Raw genomic sequence first — 25,578 nt, forward strand, 5'->3', positions numbered from 1 at the left:
GGAGAAACGGAGGGAGGGGTACATTGCCATCATTAAGGAACGCATTGAAGGTTTACTTGTTGACCCTAAAAGTGGGGGACCCTAAGTTTTAAACGAATGGAAGGGCTTTTGTCCTCTATTTCTCTCTCTCTCTCTCTCTCTTTCCCTCCCTCCCTCCAAGAGCTACAGCGGGGGTATAATATATATCACATAAATTAAATAATAATTGTAGACACCCCATTTTTACCCAGCCCAATGTCACACCCTGAACCCGCAGATGGGTCCCAGGTGTGAATATAGTAACTCAACCTGTCTCTGTATCAAATAAACATACATGATACAATACTGAAAGAGGGTCCGACCTCGTGGGGTACACAGAAACCCTATACACATACACATACACATCCACACTCATCAGATACACAACAAAAAAAATGTTCTTTCTATACATATAACATACCATACCAGAGTCTATACAAAATTATCCTGCAAGTTAATTCAAGGTCGGATTTAAAACTTATTTTTCGGTAAATCAATTGTGAAATGTTTTTCTATAATGTCCAATATTTGTTGAAAAGATCTAATAATGTATGTATATTGGATCTTTTTAGACAATTATAGATCCTGGGAGGCAATTCTGATTGATTAATAAAAATATATTTCAATGTTATTTTTTCCTTGTTTTTTTGTAGTAGTTTAGCCAATTTATCATGCGGGGTACAAAGAGGTAAAATAACCTTGTGTTGATTGGCTTCAAAATGTAAGTTTTCTTCCTCCACATGTAGAAAAGGAATAAATAAATCAATTAAATTTGGAGAGGCTTCATAAAGCGCTTTTTTCGGAGTTAAACTTCCGTTTGTCCCCATATTTCGAGAAACAGTAGAAAGTCCAGCCGCCTTCCTCTTTCTGTAAAACAAAGCCCAGCTACTGAGGGAAATTTCCTTTGCCAAAGCTGAAGCCCTTCGATGACTTCAAATTCCATGCATTCGTTTCATATATTCAAAATTGACATATCCAATGTACAGACAAATTTCGAACTAACAATTTTTACTTTTAACACTTAAAAAAAGAGAATTTTTTTTTTTTTTAAACGTGGAGCTTTAATAATTGGTCATGATCAATAAGGTGAAATCGACCATAATCGTTGCATTCTTTATGTCTATGAAAATTCTTATAAAATTTTTTATTCAAGGTCGGATTTAAAACTTAGTTTTCGGTAAATCACAATTGCAAATGTTTTCTAGAGATGTCCAATATTTGTTGAAAGGTCTCAATAAATGTATGTATATTGGATCTTTTAGACAGTTATTAGATCCTGGGATTGCAATGCTGATTGACTCAATAAAATTCTTTCCATGCTATTGTTTTTTTTTTTCCTTGTTTTTTTTCGTAGTATGTTTAGCCCAATTTAACTGGCGGGGTAAAAAGAGGTAAATAACCTTGTGTGATAATGGCTTTTCAAATGTAGTTTTTTCTTTCTTCCTCCACAGTAAGAAAAGAGGATATAAATCAATTAATATTGAGTATGCTGCTTCATAAAGCGCTTTTTTTCGATTTAAACTCCGTTTGTCCCATATTTTCGGAGAAATAGCAGAAAAGTCCAGCCGCCTTCCTCTTTCCAAAACACAGCCCAGCTGCCAGGGAAATTCCCTTTGCGAAGTGAAGCCCTTCGCTCTTCAAATTCCAATGCAATTCGTTTCATATTTCAAAATTGACATATTATCCCACTGTACAGCAAATTTCCTACTAACAATTTTTTAATTTTAAGCCATCTTAAAAAAAAAAAGAGTAATGTTTTTTTTTTAAAGAAAGAGCTTTAATAATGGTCATGATCCATAGTGAAATAGACCCTAATCTTGCAATTCTTTACGTCTTTGAAATTCTTATAATTTTTTATTCAAGGTCGGATTTAAACTTATTTTTCGGTAAATCAATTGCGAAATGTCCTATACAATGTCAATATTTGTTGAAAAAGGCCAATAATGTATCTCTAGCTGGATCTTTTACATTATAGATCCTTGGAGGCATTCTGATTGATCAATAAAAATTATTTCATCTATTTTTTCCTTTGTTTTTCGATCCGTAGTTAGGACTTTATCATGTGGGGTAAAAGACTAAAATAACCTTTGTGTTGATTGCTTCAAATGTACTTCTCCTCCGCATGAGAAAAAGGAATAACAATAAATCAATTAAATTTGGAGCGGCTTCATAAAAGTGCTTTTTTTCGTAGTTCAACGTCCGTTTGTTGCCCCATATTTCGGAAACACAGAAGTCCAGCCGCCTTCCTCTTTCCCTCAACAAGCCCAGCTCCTGAGGGAATTTCCTTGCCAAAGCTGAGCCCTTCGAAGTGACTTTCAATTCCATGCAGTCTTTCCATATATTAAAATTGACATATCCAATGTATAGACAAATTTCGAACTTCACAATTTTAACTTTTAACACTTAAAAAAGGAATTTTTTTTTTTTTAAAAAACTTGGAAGGCTTAATAATTGTCAGATCAATACTGTGAAATCTACCATAATCGTTGCAGATTCTTTAGTCTATGAAACTTCTTATAATTTTTATTCAAGGTCGGATTTAACACTTATTTTTTTCTGTAATCATTGCGAACTGTTTTTCTCAGAAATGTCCAATATTGTTGAAAAGGTCCAATACTTCGTATGATTTGTAGATCTTTTTGTAGGACAGTTCATAGATCCGAGTGGTTAGGCAATTCTGATGATATAAAAATATTTCAATGCTATTTTTTCCTTTTTTTCGTAGTAGTTTTAGCCAATTTATCAGCGGGTGGTAAAAGGGTAAATAACCTTGTGTTGATTCGCTTCAAAATGTAAGTTTTCTCCTCCGCATTTAGAAAAGTTATAATAATCATAAATTTGGAGAGTCTTCATAAAGCGCTTTTTTTCGGGAGTTAAAACTTCCGTTTGTCCCCATATTTCGGAAAAGTAGAGAGTCCAGCCGCCTTCCTCTTTCCACAAAAACAAAGCCAGTGCTCAGGAAATTTCCTATTGCGAAAGTTGAAGGCCCTTCGACGACTCAATTCCATAGCATTCGTTTCATAGTATTCCAAATTGACAATAGTATCCAATGAAACAGACAAATCCTACTAACAATTTTCATTTTTAACACTTAAAAAAAGAGAATTTTTTTTTTTTTAGATAGAGTTGAATAATTGGTCATGATTCAATAAGGTGAAATGACCATATCATTGCATTCTTTACGTCTTTGAAATTCTTTAAATTTTTTTATTCAAAGGTCGGTTTAAAACTTATTTTTCGGTAAATTCAATTGCGAAATGTTTTTCTAGAATGTCCAATATTTGTTTTTTAAAAGGTCCAATAATGTAAGGTATAGGTATGTTGTCTTTTTAGATAGTTATAGATCCTGGAGGCAATTCTGATTGATCATAAAAATATATTCAATGCTATTTTTTCCCCTTGTGTTTTTCGAGTAGCTTTAAGGCCCAATTTCTTCGGGGTAAAAAGAGTAAATACCCGTTGTTTGATTGGCTTCAAAATGTAAGTTTTGCTTCCTCCACATGTAGAAAAGTGAATAAATTAAATCAATTAAATTGGATGGCTTCTAAAGCGCTTTTTTCGGAGTAACCTTCCGTTTGTCCCCATAGCTTCGAGAAAAAGCAGAACGTCCAGCCGCCTTCCTCTTCCACAAAACAAATCCCCACTTCTCATTGAAATTTCCTTTGCGAAAGGATTAAGCCCTATCGACGACTTCAAATTCCATGCATTCGTTTATATTCAAAATTGACATATCTCAATGTACGAGACAAATTGCCTACTAACAATTTTATTTTTAACACTTAAAAAAAGAGAATTTTTTTTTTTAAAGATAGAGCTTTAATATTGGTCATGATCAATAAGGTAAATAGATCATATCATTGCTTCTTTACGTCTGTAAAAATTTCTTATTAATTTTTATTCAAGGTCGGATTTAAAACTTATTTTTTCGGAAATCAAGTGTCGATGTCCTTTACAATGTCCGAATATTTTGTTGAAAGGGCCAATATGTATCTATAACTGGATCTTTTTAGACATTAGATCCTGGGAGGCAATTCTGATTGATCAATAAAAATTATTTCATCTATTTTTCGCTTTTTTTTTTTCATAGGAGTTAGCCATTTATCATGTGGGGTAAAAGACGTAAAATAACCTTGTGTTGATTGGGATTCACAATGGTAAGCTTTCTTCCTCCGCATGTAGAAAAGGATAAATACATCTATTAAATTTGGAGAGTCTTCATAAGCTTTTTTTTTCGGATTAAACTTCGCGTTTGTCCCCTATTTCGAGAAAACACAGAAAGTCCAGCGCCCATTCCTCTTTCCTTCCGCAAAACAAGCCCCCGCTGCGAGGAAATTTCCGTTGCCAAACTGAAGGCCCTTTCGATGACTTCAAAGTCCATGCATTCGTTCATATATTCAAAATTGACAGATCCAATGTATAGACAAATTTCGCTCACAATTTTTACTTTAACACTTAAAACAAGAGAATTTTTTTTTTTTAAACTGGAGTCGTTATAATTGGATCACGTCAATAAGGTGGAAAATCGACCATTAATCGTTGGCATTCTTTATGCTAATGAAAATTCTTCTTATAAATTTTTTTTAATTAGGTGATTTAAAACTTATTTTTCGTAAACAATTGCGAAATGTTGTATTTCTAGAAATGTCCCAATATTTGTTGAAAAGGTCAATCCTGTCTGTATATTGGTCTTTTTTAGACAGTTTATGATCCTTGGAGCAATTTCTGATGATCAAGTAAAAATATTTCAATGCTATTTTTTTATCCAGCTTGTTTTTTTTCGTATTCTGTTTGCCGCGAAGCCCATTTCAATCATGTCGGGGTAAAAAGAGGGTACAATACCTTGTGTTGATTTCGCTTCAAAAATGTAGTTTTCTTTCCTTCCTCCTCCTCAGTAGAAAAGTTATAAATAATCAATTTGAATTGGAAGGCTTCATAAAGCGCTTTTTTCGGAGTTAAACTTCCGTTTGGTCCCCATATTTCTATAATAGTAGAAAGTCCCACCGCTCCTCTTAATCCCCACAGAAACAAAGCCCCAATTCTGCTCAGGGAAATTTCCCCCTTTGTGCGAAAGCTTGGAGAAAAAAAAAAAAAGAAAAAAAAAAAAAAAACGGCCCCTTCGACGACTTCAAATTCCATGCATGCTCGTTGCATATATCAACATTGACATATCCCCGTTACCGCCAAATTCCTCCTAACAATTTTTTCCTTTTTTCAAAACCAACACTTAAAAAACGAGAATTTTTTTTTTTTTTTAAAGTAGATCTTAATACTTGGTCATGATCAAAGGTTAAATAGCCATAAATCATTTGCATTCTTTACGTCTTTGAAAATTCTTATAAATTTTTTATTCACGGGGTCGGATTTAAAACTTTTTTTCGGTAATCAATTGCAATGTCCTTCATTACAATTTCCAATATTTGTTGGAAAAGGACAATAATGTATCTATACTGGATCTTTTTTAGACAATTATAGATCCTGGGAGGCAAATTCTGATTGATCAAATAAAACTATATTTCAATGCGATTTTTTTCCTTGTGTTTTTCATAGTGTTGAGTCCCAATTTATCATGTGGGGTAAAAAGGACGTAAAATAACCTTGTGTTGATTGGCTTCAAATGTACGCTTTCTTCGCTGTCCGCATGTAGAACAGGAATAAATAAATCAATTAAATTTGGAGATGCTTCATAAAGTGTTTTTTTTCGTCGGTTAAAACTTCCGTTTGTCGCCCATATTTGAAAACCAGCAGAAAGTTTCCATCGCCTTCCTCTTTCCGCCAAAAAAGCCCAGCTGTGAGTGAACTTTCCCCTTGCCAAAGCTGAAGCCCTTCGATGACTTCAAATTCCAATGCCATGGTCGTTTCATATATTCAAAATGTTGACATAATCCATGGTATAGACACAATTCGAACGTCACAATTTTTTAAACTTTTTAACACTTAAAAAAAAAGGAAAAAAAGGATTTTTTTTTTTTTAAACGTGGAGCTTGTAATAATTGGTCCACGATCAATAGGTGAAATCGACCATAATCGTTGCGGGAACGACACCTAAATACAATCAGGTCAATTAGCACAGGGTTGACCTCAACCTTTACAACCAATCCTTCCGGGCTTGATTAACGCCCCCTCAGGTCACATCTAGAATACAACAGAATCACAATACAATATTCGTACAAATTATTTGCTTCTCAATTAAGCAGATTTGTACCAACAATAAGCAGAGTAAAATCAATACACTCACATATGATAGAGAATTAAGGCTTAAGTGAGATTTGTTCTAAACAAGGTATCTACTCACAGTAAGATATGTATCAATGTGTATATGTGTGAGTAAGTAAGGTCTTTGATTATGAAATATGTAATTCCCAATATAAGCAATCACAGAATCTAAACAACCTTAAGCTAGTACCTCACTAATATTTTTCAAATAAAGCACACTAGAGGTTATGGACAAAGTTTGCAAAAAGATTTATCAAGGAAGAATGCAAACTTTCAATTCTTGTAATTTGTCTATAAGAAACTCACAAGCTAAAATAATTTTCCCCAACAATGCTAATCAATCAACAACAATATAGGAAAATTACCAAGCAAACTCTCAAAGGAGATTTTTTTTTAAATGAGTATAAAAATTTGAGAGTATATAAAAATTTGTGTAGGAAAAACCTCGCAACAATAAAGCTGAAAACTCCCCTTCAACTTGCAATCAATTTGCAAGTGATATAAGCAAATAAATATCTCCACTCTTAAAAAGATTTTAGCAAGTAATGTAAGAGAGAGTATAAGAAATTGGCATAAAAATGTGTAGTATTGGCAAATGGGATTGAGTATGAAAAATTAGGACTCAAGCATCTCATGAATATCTTTTAGGGCTTATCCGTTGACTTAGAGACTTTATTTAAAACCTCGGAAAATGTTTTATGAAGAAGCAAAGCAAGAAAGCAAAAAATGGCTTTTGAAAACAAAATATAACTGCCCAGTCGACTGAGGATTATCCTCAAACGTATGAACAAACAACTTTAGATGACTGAAGTTTTACTTCAGACGTCTGAAGAATTTCCTCAGACGATTGAAAATTTAGTTCAGTCATTTGAAGATTTAACTGATGAAACACATAACAGGCAGAATGACTTCAGAAGACTGAACCTTGAGTTCAGTCGTCTAAAGCATGGAATTCAGAATTCTGAACCTTAAGTTTAGTCATCTGAACCTACGGGAAGTTTAAAACCATGATCTTTAGCGAGAGAACATGCAGGTTATACACTTGATCAATTTGATCCAACAGTCAGGACTTATCCTAAGGTTGAGATTAGCTATATAATAAACCTCTAAAGCCTAGTGCCTTAGTTTTTTTTTTGGATAATATTGAGAAACTTGAACATATTGCAATATGATTGCTTGCACTCCAACTTATATTCATGAAGTTTAGGAAAATCATCTTAGCTTTTCGAAGGGATTTCATTTACACATCTTGAAAGCAAGCCGCCCTAGTGATTGAGGTTTGGTAAACAAGGGATTGGTTTGCGTTTTCAATATATAGATATCTTGAAGATTTTTCATATCTCATACTCATACATCTATTACTCTTATTGAAAAGGAAAAATCCTTGTGTCGTTACATAAAAATTTATTTGTGAAAGGATTTTCTAAGCATTGAATATTTGGTGATCTTCAAGTTCTTATTTTTATTCAAAGACTCAATACTTTGTTATTGCAAAATCTACTTGATTGAAAAGGCTAAAGGTTCTCAATATATATTTGTGAGAAATATTGTTGTGACAAATAGTGTTTAAATCTTTGCAATTTTCAAAACCTTTTATTTATTCAAAAATTCAACTTTACAAATTATTTGATAGCAAGAACTTAGATTTTCATAATATTCAAGACCAATTTTTAATAAGATCACATTCGGTATTCTTGCATCTAGTAAGTTGAACTAAAACCCTGAGTTCTCCAAAGCATTTACTTATATAATTATTTTTGGAGTTTGATCAAAGGGAAATTTTATGAAGCATATCATTCATATAACATCGTTATATACATACTGAGCTTCAAGTTTTATCATATGAATATGTTTTAGGATTTCAATTGTACTCACTAGCTTGGTTAAAGCAATATTGAGTTTTGTAGAATTGTAATTCTATATTAAATCACGGTTTGGGATGTGAATCAGTGAGAAGGAAGTTGTGCCTTGTGTAAGCAGCGAGTGAAGAGGGAGTTGTGCCTTTTGTAAGCATCGGATTGTAGGGGAAGCTTCATCCCGGTTAAAGGAGCAAGGATTAGTGGAATCCTTGAGTGGGTTGCTCAAGGCGAGGACGTAGGCTGGGTTGGCTAAATCTTGTAAAATCATGTTTGCCTTCTCTTTTCCCTTATCTTTTTTATGTTTGTTTGCATTTCATTATCAGCTTTTGCATGTTTATATATTGATTTATATTATACGAACTTGATAATTAATTGGGTAAAATAGAATTTATTGAGATAATAATTAAAATTAATTTTAAGCCCCTGCAATTAATTTGTTAAATATTGAAATAGGGATTAAGTACTTAAAATTTTTTAAAATACCCAATTCACCCCCTTCTTGAGATTACATCTAAATTAACAATAAGTTTAGTGCACAGGTAAGATACTTATGTGTTGTTTGCATCAAAACAGGTATTGGACTCAAAAAAGTCAACAAACTCCAAAACATCCTCAAAAAGTCAACAAATTCCAAAAAATCCACTCATATTTATATGCTTCTTAATTTTAAGTAATTTTAATATGGATGGACAAATAATGTACTCAACATATAGAACAATTTCATCACAATTATTAAGCACATAAAAATGCGCTTTACCAATTCTTCAACATCGATGAAATTATATACTCGTCAATTATGGGTTCTTAGATGTCTTTTTTGTTGCCACCTATGTTTACATTTCACTTATCACAAGTGAACCTCATCTCATTGCTTGTAAATACGCTGATTAGTAAAATGTAAGACATTGACTATCAATGTGTGCCTCAATAATTGAGTCTTCAGGTTGTGTTTTATTATGCACATAGTTTTTTAGAGTTGATAAGAATTTATGCATTTTACATAATTTTATAATGCATGTAAATAGGAAAAAAAATCATATACAAAATGTTTGATTATTAAAATTACTTATCAATTGGATACATCCAACGATATTGCACTAGTTTTGCAATTATAGTCTCCCTCAGTAAATGAATAGATATATCGACCATAACATCAAAGAATTTTGGGGGAAATATTTTCTCCACCTTACATAGTATGACAACTATGTCCTCTCTAACCTCTAACATACATCCGATTTCAATTTCTTTAAGCAAAATTTTTGAAAAAATATTCTCAACTCAATCAACATTGAACGAACATGACAGTCATGACTTTTTTTATTTCCAATATCTTACTTTTCTTTGCACTTATAGATTGAAATATGTTGGATGCATATCCATAAGGGAACTTCATTAATTTCATCCATTCAAAGAAATTATTTTCTTTCATCCTTTGAAAATGCGTAACGTGTTAATGGTATGAGAAACTTGTTACTATCACGAATTAGCTGCAACTCATGTCATATTCCCATCTCTTCAGGAGATCATGACCAACACCATGCGGAACAAAAGTAGGAAGTAGTGTGAAAGCACAAAACGGCAGCCAGCAGCTATTGATGTGTACCTTATCCTTGGAAAACGATGCCAGTCCTTTACATTGCATGAAACACGATGTTCCCAATATAATTTCCACCATTCCCAACTCAAATAATTTCTGGCTATGACGTGTTTCAATTCCTTTTGATAAAAATAAACCTAACGTGTATATATGATGCACAGTGCAACGCCTCCTTAGGAACACTACTAAATCGCCATGGTCGATCCTACTCCACTTAAAATAACGAGTCTACTGCATGAGATTTAGACATATTTTCATTTCAAATAATGTTAAATAATTTATTCAATATATGTAACTTCCTAATATTTCGTCCATAAATATAGACCTATATATATATATATATATATATTCTCTTGGGGTGTTCATCATGATTCACAGGCTCGCTTACCTAATTTTTTTTTAATATAATAATATATTTTTGGGGCTCCAAATTTTCTTAGGTAGATATGTAAATGGAATGAATTTATCTTATGTTTGGTGAAGTCTTATATTTGAATTTAGATATGACGTAATATAACATTGTATTCAATTTTATCATAATTTATCTAAATTTAATTCTAAAGTTCGAAACTTATATTTCCAAATGCAATATTAGAGTGGGATCATTGTTGTCAAGACTGGTTAGATCGAAAATTGGACCAACTCTAGTTTAGCTGATTTTAGAAAATGGAATTTCAAAAAAACCGGGTCATTGGTCAATAAATAGTCAAACTAATAAAAGGCTTGGCTAAAGTTTGTAAATAAATTTCGTTAATCGGAGTAGAAAGTTTATTATATTATTTTACATACATACATAATATAATTATATATAAATTATATATGTGATGCCATGATAATATATATATAGGTCTATTTTTTCAATTTTTTATTTTTTATTGAATTAATGAGTGCATAAAATTGTTCATAGCTCATAATCTTTTGCGTACTTACTATGCATATATAAAATATTTTTTCGTTTTTTTTTCTGTATCCAAGAATTAATTGTCAATTATTAGGCTTATTATTTATTTGGGTCATCACCTAATAACTTAAACTCTTAAGTTAAATAGGTAATATTTTTATTTTAATAACAAATTAAGGTTATTAGCTTGAAGGGATCTAACTTCTCTAAATATACTTGGCATGTTCCATTCTTATAACTAAATTTTAGTATAAATTCAAAACTTAATTATCATATTCGATAATTAATTCATATTTTTCATATTAAATAATAAAATGAATTCAATTTTTCCTTTGTTATTTATGGGCATTTGAGAAATCCACTCAAATGATTTCTCAAATAATAATAATAATAATAGCTCCTCTATTATATTAGCCTTAGACAAAATGAGGTGTCTACACTAATTTTTAATTATATCAGAATAATTTTTTTATTTTGAATAATATTTGTTATATGAGAACAAATAATAAAAAAATAAATTTTCTTTATTTTTCTTTTGCTTTCTTTCCCTCAAACAAAATCCTTTATCCAAACTCCAAAACATCCACTCATATTTATATGCTTCTTAATTTTAAGTATTTCTCAAATGATTTATTTTAGTTTCATTGGATGATAATCAACTTAAGGCTACACAATGTAAAATAATTTGTTTCTCATTCACTATCCATGCTCCCTATCAAACAATAAAGATGTAGTGGCTTACAAGGATAAAACTCAAATCTCCCATATGAAAGGGGCATGTAGCTAGAGTCCAAGATTCTTTTTCTATTTTTTTTTTTTTAGTTATTTACTGAACACTTATTATTTCATTTAACATTTATTAAAAAATAAATAAATATTTATACAATGAAATTTGAGGATAATTATTTCTTTGTATGGATTCATAAAAAAAAAATTCACTTTATTATTTACTTTGTAGTAACAATTTAATTTTTTATAAAATTAATCAAAACTAACTTACTAATTATATCTAATCTATTTGTAGAAATCAGAATTCTGACGTGGACTAAACGTAACATAGAACTTTTAAACAAAAGACATTTTTTTTTGTTGGGTTAAAATTAAAACTTTTTATTTAAAATAAAATTATTAGAGTGAAGAGTTGCTGTGGAGCTGAGTTGGTGAGTTGGAAAAAAATAACTGAAGATGATGGGATGTGACTATGATGAAGATGTTTACAACATGACAGGTTCTTCAAGTTTATAAATAAAGCAAGAAATAATTGATATTCCAAAGAGGTGGGTTTTCCCAAAATGGGGTGAGGTTTGAATTTGGGAGCACTTTGGGCGTGTGGTGTCGTCCTTAAGCTTGTTTTGTGGTTAGGGAGAGACGGAGGGAGTTCAACATGTAGTTTCAAGTTTAAAGATTCAATTTGACACATTCTATGTACACGTCTCGTTGTAAATTATTTGACAAATCATTTTACGCACATATATTTAAAGTATATGAAAAAATGTTTGAAAATGTATTCAGTTTCATTCATTTTCATTTTAAAACTTTCAAATAAGAAAAAAAAATTGGCATTCCTTTCTATTTTTTTAATATCTATATGAAAAAATATTGAAAACGATAAACTTAATTTTCAAAGTTATTTTTTAATGGTCTTCACGAATCACATTGTTAAGTGTCTTATTCTAATTGTATGGATTGTAATTTCTTCTTTGCTGTTTTGTTCACGAGCTGCTCTGCATTCTATTACTATAATTTAATGATTTCTCAAGCATCTTCCTTACTGAAACTTATTTGCTTCCAATGAAATTATGTTTACTTCTTAAGGAAGAAATATTTGCAGGTAATTAAATTTACTCATACGAACCATGCTTTAAGCGTATTTGAATGTGAACACAAGAATATTTAATGAATTATTTATATAATATGATTTGGGGAAATGCGCGCAGGGCCCTCTTGCATCAGAGGGCAACTCCCTGCTGTTCAAAACATCCATCAGGGTGCTGTGCAACGCCAACACCTCTGAAGGGTTCAACCCCCAGAAAGACGTGAGCCTCCCCGAGATCTATCTCTACGACGGCAACGTCTCCCCCAAGCTCCTCTCCCTGCCCCCTGCCCACTTCCCCCGCCCCCTCCTGGCTGTTGTGTCGGGCACCCCACTTATGCCAAACACCAATATTACAACTATTACTATTGAATATAAAAGAAAATTAAAATAATGCAAAAACTAATAATAAAGCAATAAAAAGAAGAAGACAAGAAATTTACGAGGTTCAGTATAGAATTACCTACGTCCTTGGGCGCCGATGATCAATCCACTACTTCTTGACAAAGTACAACTTGGAGGTGTGTCTTACAAGTGAAAAGTTGAGCTCTTTATATAGCTTCAACCTCAAGTCTAAAAAACACTTCTCTCCAATATGGGACAAATAATATAAGGAATTCAAAACAACCTTTTATACTAAGGTGTAAGTATTCTACCAATGTGGGATAAAAAAACAACAAATCTCCACCTTGACGATAAATTCAACAAAATTTTTAGTCACCAACATTTTCTGGAGTTCCACATCATCGGCGCCTTCCAAAAATACTCAAATTTGCAGGATATTGATCAAGTCCAAACAATGTTTGAACTTGATTGTTGTCACAATCTTTGTCAACATTTCTGCGGGATTTTCAGTTGTAGCAATCTTCTAAAGAAGTGTCTTGCCTCCATCAATAATATCCCACATAAAATGAAACTGAACATCGATGTGCTTCGTTCGTGCATGGTAGACTTGGTTCTTTGCCAAGTGAATAGCACTCTGGCTATCATAGAATACAACCATATGCTTCTGAACAACTCCCAAATTTTCAAGTAAACCCTGCAACCAAATAGCTTCCTTAACGGCCTTTGAAGCCATGTACTCTGCTTCTGTTGTAGACAAAGTAATGGTAGACTGTAAGGTAGACCTCCAACTCACTGGACCATTAGCAAATGTAAAAATATATCCAGTAGTTGATCGACGTTTATCCAAATCACCTGCAAAATTCGAATCCACATATCCAACAACACGTTGATCAATAGTATTATTTTTCTCAAATACTATACCAATATCAATTGTATTCATAATATATCTCAAAATCCATTTCACAGCTTGCCAATGTCCTTTACCCGGATCATGCATATACCTGCTCACCATATAAATGCTTGTGAAATATCAGGTTTAGTACAAACCATTGCATACATAAGACTACCAACAGTACTTGCATAAGGAACCTGTGACATATACTTACGTTCCTCATCTGATTTAGGAGATAAAGCAGCACGAAGTTTGAAATGAGGAGCAAGAGGAGTGCTTACTGGTTTTGACTGCTTAGACATGCCAAAACTCTGTACTACCTTCTTCAAATACTGTTTCTGATACAAACTAATTCTTCCTCTCATTCTGTCTCTGCGAATCTCCATGCCAAGTATCTTCTTTGCTTCACCAAGATCTTTCATCTCAAAGTCTTAATTTAACTGACTTTTCAACTTGTTGATTTCTTCCCTATTCTTTGAAGCTATCAACATATTATCAACATACAATAGTAAATATATAAAAGATTCATTTTGTAGTCTGGAAAAACAAACACAATGATTATGTTTATTTCTTATATACTTCTGACCCATCATAAACTGATGAAATTGTTTGTACCACTGTCTTGGAGACTGTTTTAAACCATACAACGATTTACCCAGTTTACATACCCAATTTTCTTTTCCAGCAACCTGAAATCCATCTGAATGAGTCATATAGATTTCCTCTTCCAAATCACTATGTAAAAATGCAGTTTTTACATCGAGTTGAACTAGTTCAAGATCAAATTGTACTACCAAAGCCAACAAAATTCGAATGGAAGAATGTTTAACAACTGGAGAAAATACCTCATTATAATCAATGCCTTCCTTCTGTGCGTAGCCCTTAGCTACCAATCTAGCTTTGAAGCGAACATTATGCTTTGAAGCGAACATTATTTGCATATGAAAATCTTTCTTTCTTTACATAAACTCATTTACAACCAATTGCTTTCTTACCCTTAGGTAGCTGGGCTAACTCCCAAGTCTGATTCTGATGAAGAGACTGCATTTCTTCATCCATTGCTTTTTTCCACTTGTCTCATTCAGAGTTCCTCATTGCTTCTTTGAAAGTGTAAGGAACATTATCATCCACAAATGGAAGTGTATAGGCCACCATATCAGTATACCGAGCAGGTTTTCGAATTTCTCGTCTTGGCCTTTGAGAAACAATTGATTCTTGTTGCTGTGAAGATTCTCGAATTGAAATCTCCTCTTCTTGTACCCCCACCGTAACTGGAGAGTTAACTTGTGTAGTTTCATTTCTCACTGGGTTTCCCAAAATTGTCTCAACCTCCACCTGTTGTTGAGTACCACTAGTCTTCTCTTCAACTCGTGACTCCTTGCGTATTGTTTTCTTCATCATCGCAAGTTCATCAAAAATTACATCTCTACTTAAAATCATTTTTTTCATCTCTAGACACCAAAGATGATATCCTTTGACTCCTGCACTTATCCCCAAGAATATTGCTTTCTTGGCTCTTGGGTCCAACTTAGATTCTTTAACATGATAATAAGTCATAGTACCAAATACATGTAAAGAATCATAATCACTAGCAGCCTTTCCAGACCATACCTCATAAGGTGTTTTTCCTCCTATTGCAAATGATGGTAGACAATTGATGAGATGACACGCATATTTAACAGCCTCAGCCCAAAACCTTTTGTCTAACCCAGCATTAGACAACATACATTGAACTTTCTCCAGCAAAGTCCGATTCATACGTTCTGCCACCCCATTCTGCTGTGGTGTATTTCGAACTGTGAAGTGTTGAGCAATACCTTCATCCTGACATACCTTCATAAACGGGTCACTCGTGTATTCACCACCATTATCTGATCTGAGTCATTTAATCTTTTTGCCAGTTTGAGTTTCAACTAATTTTTTCCACTTAAGGAAAATATCACACACTTCATTTTTATGCTTCATAGAATACACCCAAACTCTTCTAGAAAAATCATCAACAAAAGTGACAAAATAATGCATACCACCCAACGAAGCTGTTTTTGTGGGTCCCCATGCATTTGTATGGATGTAGTCTAAAATACCTTCAGTCTTGTGGATTGCAGTGCCAAATTTCACTCTAGTTTGTTTTCCCAGAATGCAATGCTCACAAAATTCAGGTTTGCACACCTTTGCACCTTTTAACAAACCTTGCTTAACTAGTTGTTGCAAAGATTTTTCTCCTGTATGTGCTAATCGCATATGCCATAACTTGGTTGTATCTAAACCTGCATCTTTCTCAGAAACAACAACTACTGAGCCAATAACCTTACTACCTTGTAAATAATACAAGTTATTTTTCCTTATTCCTTTCATCACCACCAGCACACCTGATTTAATCTTTAAGGTTCCGTCTTTCGAAGTGATAGTGAACCCTTTAGATTCTAAGGCACCCAATGAAATCAGATTCTTCTTTAGGCTTGGAACATACCTAACATCAGTCAAGGTCTTAATAGTTCCATCTTGACATTTCAACTATATTGATCCTATTCCAGTTGTTTTACAAGTATTATCATTTCCCATAAAAACAACCCCACCATCTAATTCTTCAAAATTAGAAAATCATTCCCTATTGGGACACATGTGATGGGAACAACCAGAATCCAAAATCCACTCACCAAAATAATGTGACGAAGATGTTCAAACAAGAGAAAAATCTGACTCACTTCCATCATCATTGGCTATATTGGCATTAGAATGTGCTTTGCACTTATTCTTCTACTGTAATTTAGGACAATCTTTCTTCCAATGCCCTCTCTCATGACAAAAGGCGCATTCATCTTTAGCAGGTCTCCCACGAGATTTACTCCTCTTATGAAATTTACTCTTCCTTCCAGGCATATGACTCTGAGAACGTCCCCTTATTGTTGTGCTTCTGCTGTTTCCTTATGGACCCTCTGATCCTTCTTTCTGCATTCAGTACTAATCAATGTAGTAGAAACAGCATCATAAGTAACTTTATCTTTCCCATACAATAAAGTGGTGGTCAAATGTTCATACTCATCAGGGAGAGAATTCAGTAACAACATGGTTTTATCCTCATCTTTCACCTTTTCATCCAAATTTAACAAATCAGCCAAAATTTTATTGAAGGAATTTATGTGGTCATTAATCGAAATATCTGGTTGATACTGGAAGCGAAACAATTTCTTTTTCAAATAGAGCCGATTTTCCAGACTCTTGGTCATAAATGTATCTTCCAATGTCTTCCACAATTTCTTTACAGATGTCTCCCTCATAACACAATATTTCTGATTTTTGGCGAGACACAGACGAATCGTACCACATGCTTGACCTTTGATCTTTTCCCAATCTCTATCACCCATATTTACTAGTTTATCATCCAAAGCAATATCTAGTTCTTGTTGATACAAGATGTCCATCACCTCACATTGCCACATACCAAAATTATTGGTACCATCAAATTTCTCCACCTCAAACCAAGCATTAGCTATCGTCTTCGATGATGATGTTGAAGCCGAAGGGGTTGGAGTTCGTGTGGACAGAGTTTCTTTTACTGATGCACTAGTTTCTGCCATCTTCTATATATTCAATAGCAACCAACAAATCAAAAGGCCTAGGATGAATAGTACGTACCAACTGTGGCTACTCTGATATATCCTATGAAATTCCACTTTGACCAAGCCGATCTCCAAGGAGCGACTGAGCCGCAATGGTCTCTGAGCACTCGCTTAGACAAGGTCTTTCTTAGGCATCAAACGTGGAATCAAGGATCCTAACAGAGGAACACCTCCGTATCAACACTATTCAACCTAACTCTGATACCAATTGTTGTGTCAACCCCACTTATGCCAAACACCAATACTATAACTATTGCTATTGAATATAAAGGAAAATTAAAGTAATGCAGAAACTAATAATAAAGCAATAAAAGAAGACGAGAAATTTACAAGGTTCGGTATAGAATTACCTACGTTCTCGGTCGCCGATGATTAATCCACTACTTCTTGACAAAGTACAACTTGGAGGTGTGTCTTACAAATGAAAAGTTGAGCTCTTTATATAACTTCAACCTCAAGTCTAAAAAGCACTTCTCTCCAATGTGGGACAAATAATATAAGAAATTCAAAACAACCTTTTATACTAAGGTGTAAGTATTCTACCAATGTGGGACAAAAAAACAACACTGGCTTTCTTCGCCGGCGGCCTCCATGGCCCCATCCGCCCCATCCTCCTCCACCACTGGAAAGGCTGCGACCCGGACATCCCCTTCTTCGAGTACCTTCCCCCGGGCTTCGACTACTACTCCTTCATGCTCCGATCCAAGTTCTGCCTTTGCCCCAGTGGCCACGAGGTCGCTAGCCCCCGCTTGGTGGAGGCCATCTACGCCGAGTGCATTCCCGTGATTCTGTCGGACCACTACGTGCTGCCCTTCAGCGACGTGCTGTGCTGGGAAGAGTTCTTGGTCAGGGTTGAGATTGCAGAGATCCCCAGACTCAAGGAGGTGCTGAAGGGGATTCCAAAGGAGAAGTACTGGAGGTTGAAGGTGGGCGTGAGAGCCGTGAGGAGAAGTACCAGACTGCTGAAAATTCTCCCGAGGACCCTTCGGTCGACCAGGTAGTTGTAGTACAAAGGTTGTCGGTCGACCAGATGGTCAAATGTTGACTCAGGAGGGTTTCAGTCGACCAGGGCCTTTTGAACTACAAGTTTCGGTCGACCGGGTAGTTAAAATGTTGACCAAAAGTAGTTTCGGTCGACCGTAGTGAAGTCTCGGTCGATCGAGGCTCAAATTAGCGAGTTTCGGTCGACCGTAGTGAAGGCTCGGTTGACCGGGAGGTCAAAATATTGACTCCCAGGTGGTTCGGTCGACCGGGGACAAATGAACTGTAAGGGCTCGGTCGATCGGCCTATACTTTTCTGCACAGACACTCTTTAGTGTTTTGCCATAACTTTTCGTATACAACTCCAAATTGGATTTTATTGATATCAATAGAAAGGTAAGAGAAAATTACACAACTTTCATGTTGAACACATTTTAAGATAATGACTTTTAAATTAATAAAAATGTCCATCAATGAGACAGAAGAAACATGAAGGGAGTTTTTCTCTTACGGACACGTTTCAGTGTTTTGGCCATAACTTTTTCTATGTAACTCCAATTTGTACGTTCTTGGTATCAAACTCAAGATATGGTAAAATGCTACAATTTTTATTTTGAACATGATTTGATATGACATCCAATTGAGTAAGAAAATTGTTCATTTCTAACATTTGGTCGACTAGCCGGTTGACCGACCCCTTTGAAAATTTTAGTTTTTGCCTTCTTTTAACTTTAAAACCATTTAAAAACTTTTGTATTAGTTAGGCATTTTATGACAAAAGTTTTTCATGTTATTTGGAGGTCCTATGGTCAATCTAAGGTGAATTTGAGCATACCTACTTATCATGCATGATGCAAATTATTACAAGCCATATGAGTGCACAGTCCATAATAAAATTACATCCCAGAATGAAGAAATTGAAAAATAAATACAAATGTAGCACAAGATTCTTCATTCATCGGCACGAACACCGCACGCCATCATAATAAGTCTTTTAGTCCCAAAGCGCGCACAAGGTGATCCTGCATACAATTCTCAGTACAACCATTAGTACCAAGAGTATTTATCATAATCAAAACTGGGTGTGACCAATGAAGTCAACATTCTCCCCCTTTTTGATGATGACAAATACTTGCCTACTTCTCCCCCTTTTGGCTACAACAAAAAGGGACTCAAATAAACATTTAAGCACATAGGCAAATGATCATCTGTAAACAAGTGATCTGATTGAGTAATATATATTCAACACGTTTACAACTACGTACTCAAACAGTCCAGTATTCTCAAAAACATTTAAATTGAAGTATAACTTTCAGTCATTCAAAAGATAGAATAGTCATGCATTTCATAGCATAAAAAAGTTCATAGAGTATAAATTAATGACTGTTTTAGTAGTTATGCACACAAACTATATAACTGGTTATAAAAATGATTTAAATGACATGAAAAACAAAATTAGACCATGAAAATGCACAAACTATTTGGAATTTAAACATATCATAAGACCTGTGGAAGATTTGAGTTAATGGCACACGACATATGATACCAAACAGGAAGTTTGAGCATGAACACAATCTAACTAGTTCGCATGCATTTTAATGTGTAGGTATAGAACCAGTTATGCGACTTTAAAACAATATATGTATATAATAATAATAATAATGAAGCAAGAGAAAAAGTTTAAGTTTTGAAATTAGTTCTTGCCATAAAGTAATAAATATATATATGTATGAATATATATCCCCCTTATGATGTTTGCAAGATGGTGCTGGGGGTAGCTTGCAGAAAGGAAGTTTTAATTTAAAACAAGCAAGCATAAATTTTCTGGTTTGTCAATTAAGTACATACAATAGTATATCCAGAAAATCACAACCATGTTGATCCTAAAGATTTAATAATTCACATGCGGGATCATATGGCAAACACAAACAGCATGTGGCAAAGGACTATAAGTCAATGTAAGATTTTTACCAACAACATATCAGTTAAGCACACGCCACAATTGATTCGACACCATATCTAAGCTAAAAAGTTGGTGAGCATAATGTGATAGTCATTTCAATTTTAGATGCTCCCCCTATCAATTTGAATTATTACGTAGATACTGAAAATTACTTATACTTTGAAAGGGATTGATTTCATTGAATATGCCAAAGTATAAGTGAGCACACAAACCATTCTTTAACAACTATACTTGATGTCTATTAACAACATTTATCTCAAATTAGTATAGTCACACCTATAGACAACAAGTGCATCAAAAATAGATATTAAGGCATGTAATGCAACTCATGATCCAAAAACATTTCATATCAAAACATGGGACTTTACGTGCAAGATATAATGTTCAGGGATATAGGAAGAGCCTCAATATTTCAATAAACAATAATGATGCATGTGAGTCCTATAAGTTCTTTCTATAGAGTAGGTGCTCAACTCTTTAAGTGTTTGATGATTATACAAGGATGACATTTAATTTTCAATTAGTTTTCACTCATCCTTTTAAAAATATTTTAACTTTAATTTTATTATAATCATCTTTAACACAAGGTTTTATATGGGAAAGTCCTAGCAAAATTTCGGCAGCATGCCGTTTGTATATAGGACATTTTTCCTATACAAATTGTACCTAATAGGTTCAAACAAGCAATTTATATTTCAGTTCAAGGCATACGAGAACCTATAATCCACTACCAGCATGCAATTCACATCAACTGCATCCGCCATGCAGGAAGCATTCTAAACTAAGCATGCAATCAGATAGTATAATCAACTATCCATATAACATGTGAACCATCCAACTAGATATTATGAACAATAAATAACCATGAATAGTTAGAAATTCAGTGCAATACCCATATGGACATTTAGGCATGAAATAAATATATGAGAGCATTTTAATTTATATAATCATGAAAGAATATATGCTCCCCCTTAATTATGCGCTAATTCATTTTATGCCTTTCCTTATTTTTCAGGTTCTTTAGGCCAAGTATATTAAGATTTTCAATGTTATATGCTTGGCTTTGGATGAATAGGCTTAGAGGACCAAAAGGTCAAAAGATATATGTCTTTAAATAAGCTAAGCCAATATTTGCCTCTTTTCTTATGATTTACAATACATGAGAGGCCTAAGTTCAAATGACGGGTTTAGGATTAAGTGAAATATAGTGTGGGATGGATTCCCTAAACTACAAGCTAGGCAATGGACAAAATGTATGCTTAACTTTAGATATTCATATTTACGCATGAGTTAAGCAATTTGAAATTTTAATACAAGACAAAAATGTCATGTCCACTTGGAAGTGGATTTTCATTCAAGCAGTCAATACTTTCATATTTCAACCAAGGAATGTATGCATTAAGTTCAGATTGGTTGTATGCTTGGATTTGCAGATTGGCTTGATTTTTCAAAATACTTAGTATGTAAGATTTTAAATAGTTGGCATATACTAAGATTTTACATTTTCAGTCCCGAACCATTTCCTAAGCCTTTAAAAGACACTACCCCCCATGGCTAATCCTAAACAATAAGGAAGAATTATGTGATCATGTAATTCCTGTTTGAGCAAATTCTTCCTTGAATATCAAGGGGTTTTCTTTCTTAACAACCCATATCATTTTTCTACCTTTTATTCTCGATGGGTTAGGACTAGGTGGTACTTTGACTCTCCAGACTTGCTTGGGTTTCACACCTTTTCTTTTAAATGGGCAGTCAAATTTTGTGTGCCCCTTCTTTTTACATAGAATGCATATGGTGTGAGTGTATGGACCGGAGGAGGTACTAGCATAATGTTTTGATTCTTTTACAAAGTACCCCATGTATAGGTTCTTCTCTTTCTTATTTTCAATTCCATTAAAACCTATACCCTCCTTATCTAAGGTCATCTTTTGTGAGCCAAGCAATTTATCAAAATTTTCTTTGCCTCTAGTGAACGTGTGGATGATCTTAGATTGGTCTTCTATTTTCTTCTCTAGATCTTGAATTTTTTAGTTTTTCAAATCCTTGCAAACACTTTGAAGTTTCATAAGTTCTTTTGACATATTGTTTGCTTTATTCTCAAGATCATGGATATGAAGATCCTTTTTATCATCATTAGAAAATTTAGATTTCAAAATAGTCAATTCTTTTTCTAATGATTCATTCTTACTTTCCAATCTTTTAATTTTCAAATTGTTTTCTCTTTCAGCAAGAATTTTTGAGTCACATTCTTTCTCACATGCCTCATACTTGTTTTTCAAAGCTGTATATTTTTTATTAGCTTTAACAAGTGACTTATGAGTTCTAACATATTCAACTTGCAATTCCTAATAAGTAGGCATGCTTTAACTATCAGTACTATCACATGATTCAGTATCAGATGCATCATTCAATTCATCACATGAATCATAATCATATTTATCTACTAAAGCAGAAGGAACAGAGATAACATCATTATCTATTAATTATCTATTAAGGCAACAAAGCACTGGTTACCTCCTTCAAGATTAGAAGGACTTGAGTCACATGGAGAGATCACAATGTTTTGCATGGGTGCTCCATATCTCCTCTCAAGTTCTTCCCATATCTGCTTAGCACTACTACAAGCCATAACCTCACATAAAACATTAGAATCTAAAGCATGCAGTAAGGTATTCATAGCATCAAAATTTACCTGTACTAAGTTCCTATCATGGTCATTCATTTCACACTCAGATTTAGGAACATCAGTACACCCAATAGATTTCGTAGGCACACAATCACCCTGGTCAATGACTCTCCAAAATTTCCAATTTAAAGCTTTCACATACACAGTCATTCTAAATTTCCATATAGCATAATCATTTCCATAGAATACAGGTGGGTGTGTGACCAATCTTCCCTCACATGCAAAGGATGCACTAACTTGAGCCATCATGATCTTTAAATAAATAATGTTTAAATCTAAGTTACGAGGCTCTGATACCAATTGTTAGCTTTGGTGCAATCCCAAAAGGGGGGGGGGTGAATTGGGTATTTAAAAATTATCACCTAGGTTAAACCAGATAAGTAGTATTACTTAAGCTAGGGTCTGTCTATGCAAATGTAAATCTAATCATTTACAATATAACATACACGTGCAGTAAGTAAATTGCGGAAATGTAAAGAACACGCACGATATGTTATATTGTAAATGATTAGATTTACATTTGCATAGACAGACCCTAGGTTAAGTAATACTGCTTATCTGGTTTAACCTAGGTGATAATTTTTAAATACCCAATTCACCCCCCTCTTGGGATTGCACCAAAGCTAACACACTTCGAGCTTAACCAGCCGCCCAAGAGGTTTGATATGTTTCATATGATTTTGCATTCTATATGGCTCCGCCGAATCAATTTGAATCTTTAAAAAACAATAATAAAAAAAAAAGGGTAAGTTTAGTGATGTATATGGTTGATCGATTTGTATAATGAAAGTAGAATGGGTACGTAAAGGTAAAGATTTTTGGTGAGCTATAAGAAGTTCATAGTAGAGTAGTACGTTTATATATGTCTACTCTTGTAATTAAGTCCCGACAAGTCGACAACACTCCGAGGAAATCCAAAAATTGGGAGTAATATTGGATCTAACATCAATTTAACTTTCCAATTTGAAAGTTAAATCATTTGTTAAGGTAATTAACTTAATTATTTACAAATTAAGTTCTTGGAAAAGAAAAAGGAGCATTATTGTAGCATATATAAGCTAGTTTCTTTGATGTTTTTTTTTAAAAAAGTTTAAGATCAGTGTAGTAAATTAAATAGTGCAATTAAAAAACGCAGATTCTAATTTCAAAATTTAAACATTTAAGTCACATCAAACTATTTTTTAACAAAGATAATGAATGCATGCCTTCATAAAAATTATCATAAAAATGCCTTTTAAGAGTGATTTTATATATAGGGACAGGCTGCAATGTAGCTTTTTGTTCACCTAAACATTTCAACAGCGTCACACACAACCATTGAGATGTCTTAATCTATGAATCATAGGCTTGCTAGTTTTTTGAAAATTCACAACTATTATGGTGTAAGATTTTTGTATTTTTTTTTAATAATAATAATAATGTTAGCTTTATCGTGATCCCAAGAAGGGGGGGGTGAATTGGTATTTTTAAATTTTATCTCCTAGGTATTCCTCCTAGCAGTAGTATGTTCACAAGCCTAGGGTCAATCTAGTGCAAATAATGTAAATATACCAGAAATTAAATAAAGCAGTTTAAGCAATCATACAAGCACCAGAAAGCAGTAAAGAGAAGATGATACGTAGATATGTTATCGAGGTTCGGCCAACTGCCTACGTCCCCGCCTTTGCTAACCAGCACAAGGATTATCACAATACCTTGCTCACTTAAACGGGTGGAGCGGCACCTATACAAACCAGGTCAAATTACCACAGGGCTGACCTCAACCTTTACACCAATCCTTACCGGACTGGATTACCGCCCCCTCAAGCCACACCTAGAATCTTTCAGATATACAATCAAAGGTACAATACAAGAGTGCTTTCACGTAAAGCAGATTTGTACCACAAATGCGCACAAACACAAGACACCATAGATGATTTAATAATGTAAGCTCTGTGTGGTCTAAATATGTCAACTCTCAACAATGTTTTCTATCAGTGTAGCAAGTACGTGAGAGTGTCAATAATAATAATCTGTGTACTTCAAAATATTTAGTCAAGCGTGTTCACACTGAGTATCAAACAAACCTCAACATTGTCAATCAATAGAATGTGTCAATTATACGAATGTGTATATGCTTGGAGTGCAAAATAGATAATCTTTGCTTTTGGCAAATGATATATATACTTGTATAAATGATACCACAAAGATTAGTGTAACAAGCACAAATATCTTTTCACAAATTGTTTAATAAATTCCACAAGATATTTGAGTAAGCTTGAAATATGTTTTTGCAAATCAAAACAAATACAAACTTCCAAAGATGTTGCAATGATAATGCAACACTCAAAAGTTTACCACAAGTCTTCTTAGAGTAGGCTTATTAGTAAAGCCTCCTAAGAAAACTTAGGTTATGCTCTCGAGAGAAAAATCGAATCAAACACTCTAAACAATGAGAGCAAACCTCTAAGCAAGAATACTCAATACACTTACAAATGATTTAGATAGATGAAGAAGGTAAGCTTGAGTAGGTTTCAAAAGGAGTATAGTAATGAGAAGCAAAAATAAGTATTTTGGCTTGAGAGAGATTTTCTTAATCTTTTTGCTAATCAAAATGCTTAATCCATCAAATGAAGGAGTATATATAGACATGCTGAAAATTTTGACCGTTGGGGACTTATTAGGGATTGTTAGAAAAGATTAATGACATT

General features: G+C 33.7%; 1 protein-coding gene across 1 annotated transcript in view; it reads left to right on the forward strand.

Annotated features, from left to right (window-relative positions):
• Window positions 1-23,610, forward strand: part of LOC131145830 (probable glycosyltransferase At5g25310) — a 38,085-nt gene extending 14,475 nt beyond the window's left edge. Inside the window, exons 2-4 of the mRNA XM_058095014.1 lie at window positions 12,526-12,710; window positions 17,824-18,207; window positions 23,517-23,610. Coding sequence (XP_057950997.1) covers window positions 12,526-12,710; window positions 17,824-18,207; window positions 23,517-23,610 — 663 coding nt within the window. The remainder of the gene's footprint in view (window positions 1-12,525; window positions 12,711-17,823; window positions 18,208-23,516) is intronic.
• Window positions 23,611-25,578: the final 1,968 nt, after the last annotated feature.

The sequence above is a fragment of the Malania oleifera genome, chromosome 13, assembly GCF_029873635.1.
Source record: "Malania oleifera isolate guangnan ecotype guangnan chromosome 13, ASM2987363v1, whole genome shotgun sequence".
NCBI lineage: Eukaryota > Viridiplantae > Streptophyta > Magnoliopsida > Santalales > Ximeniaceae > Malania > Malania oleifera.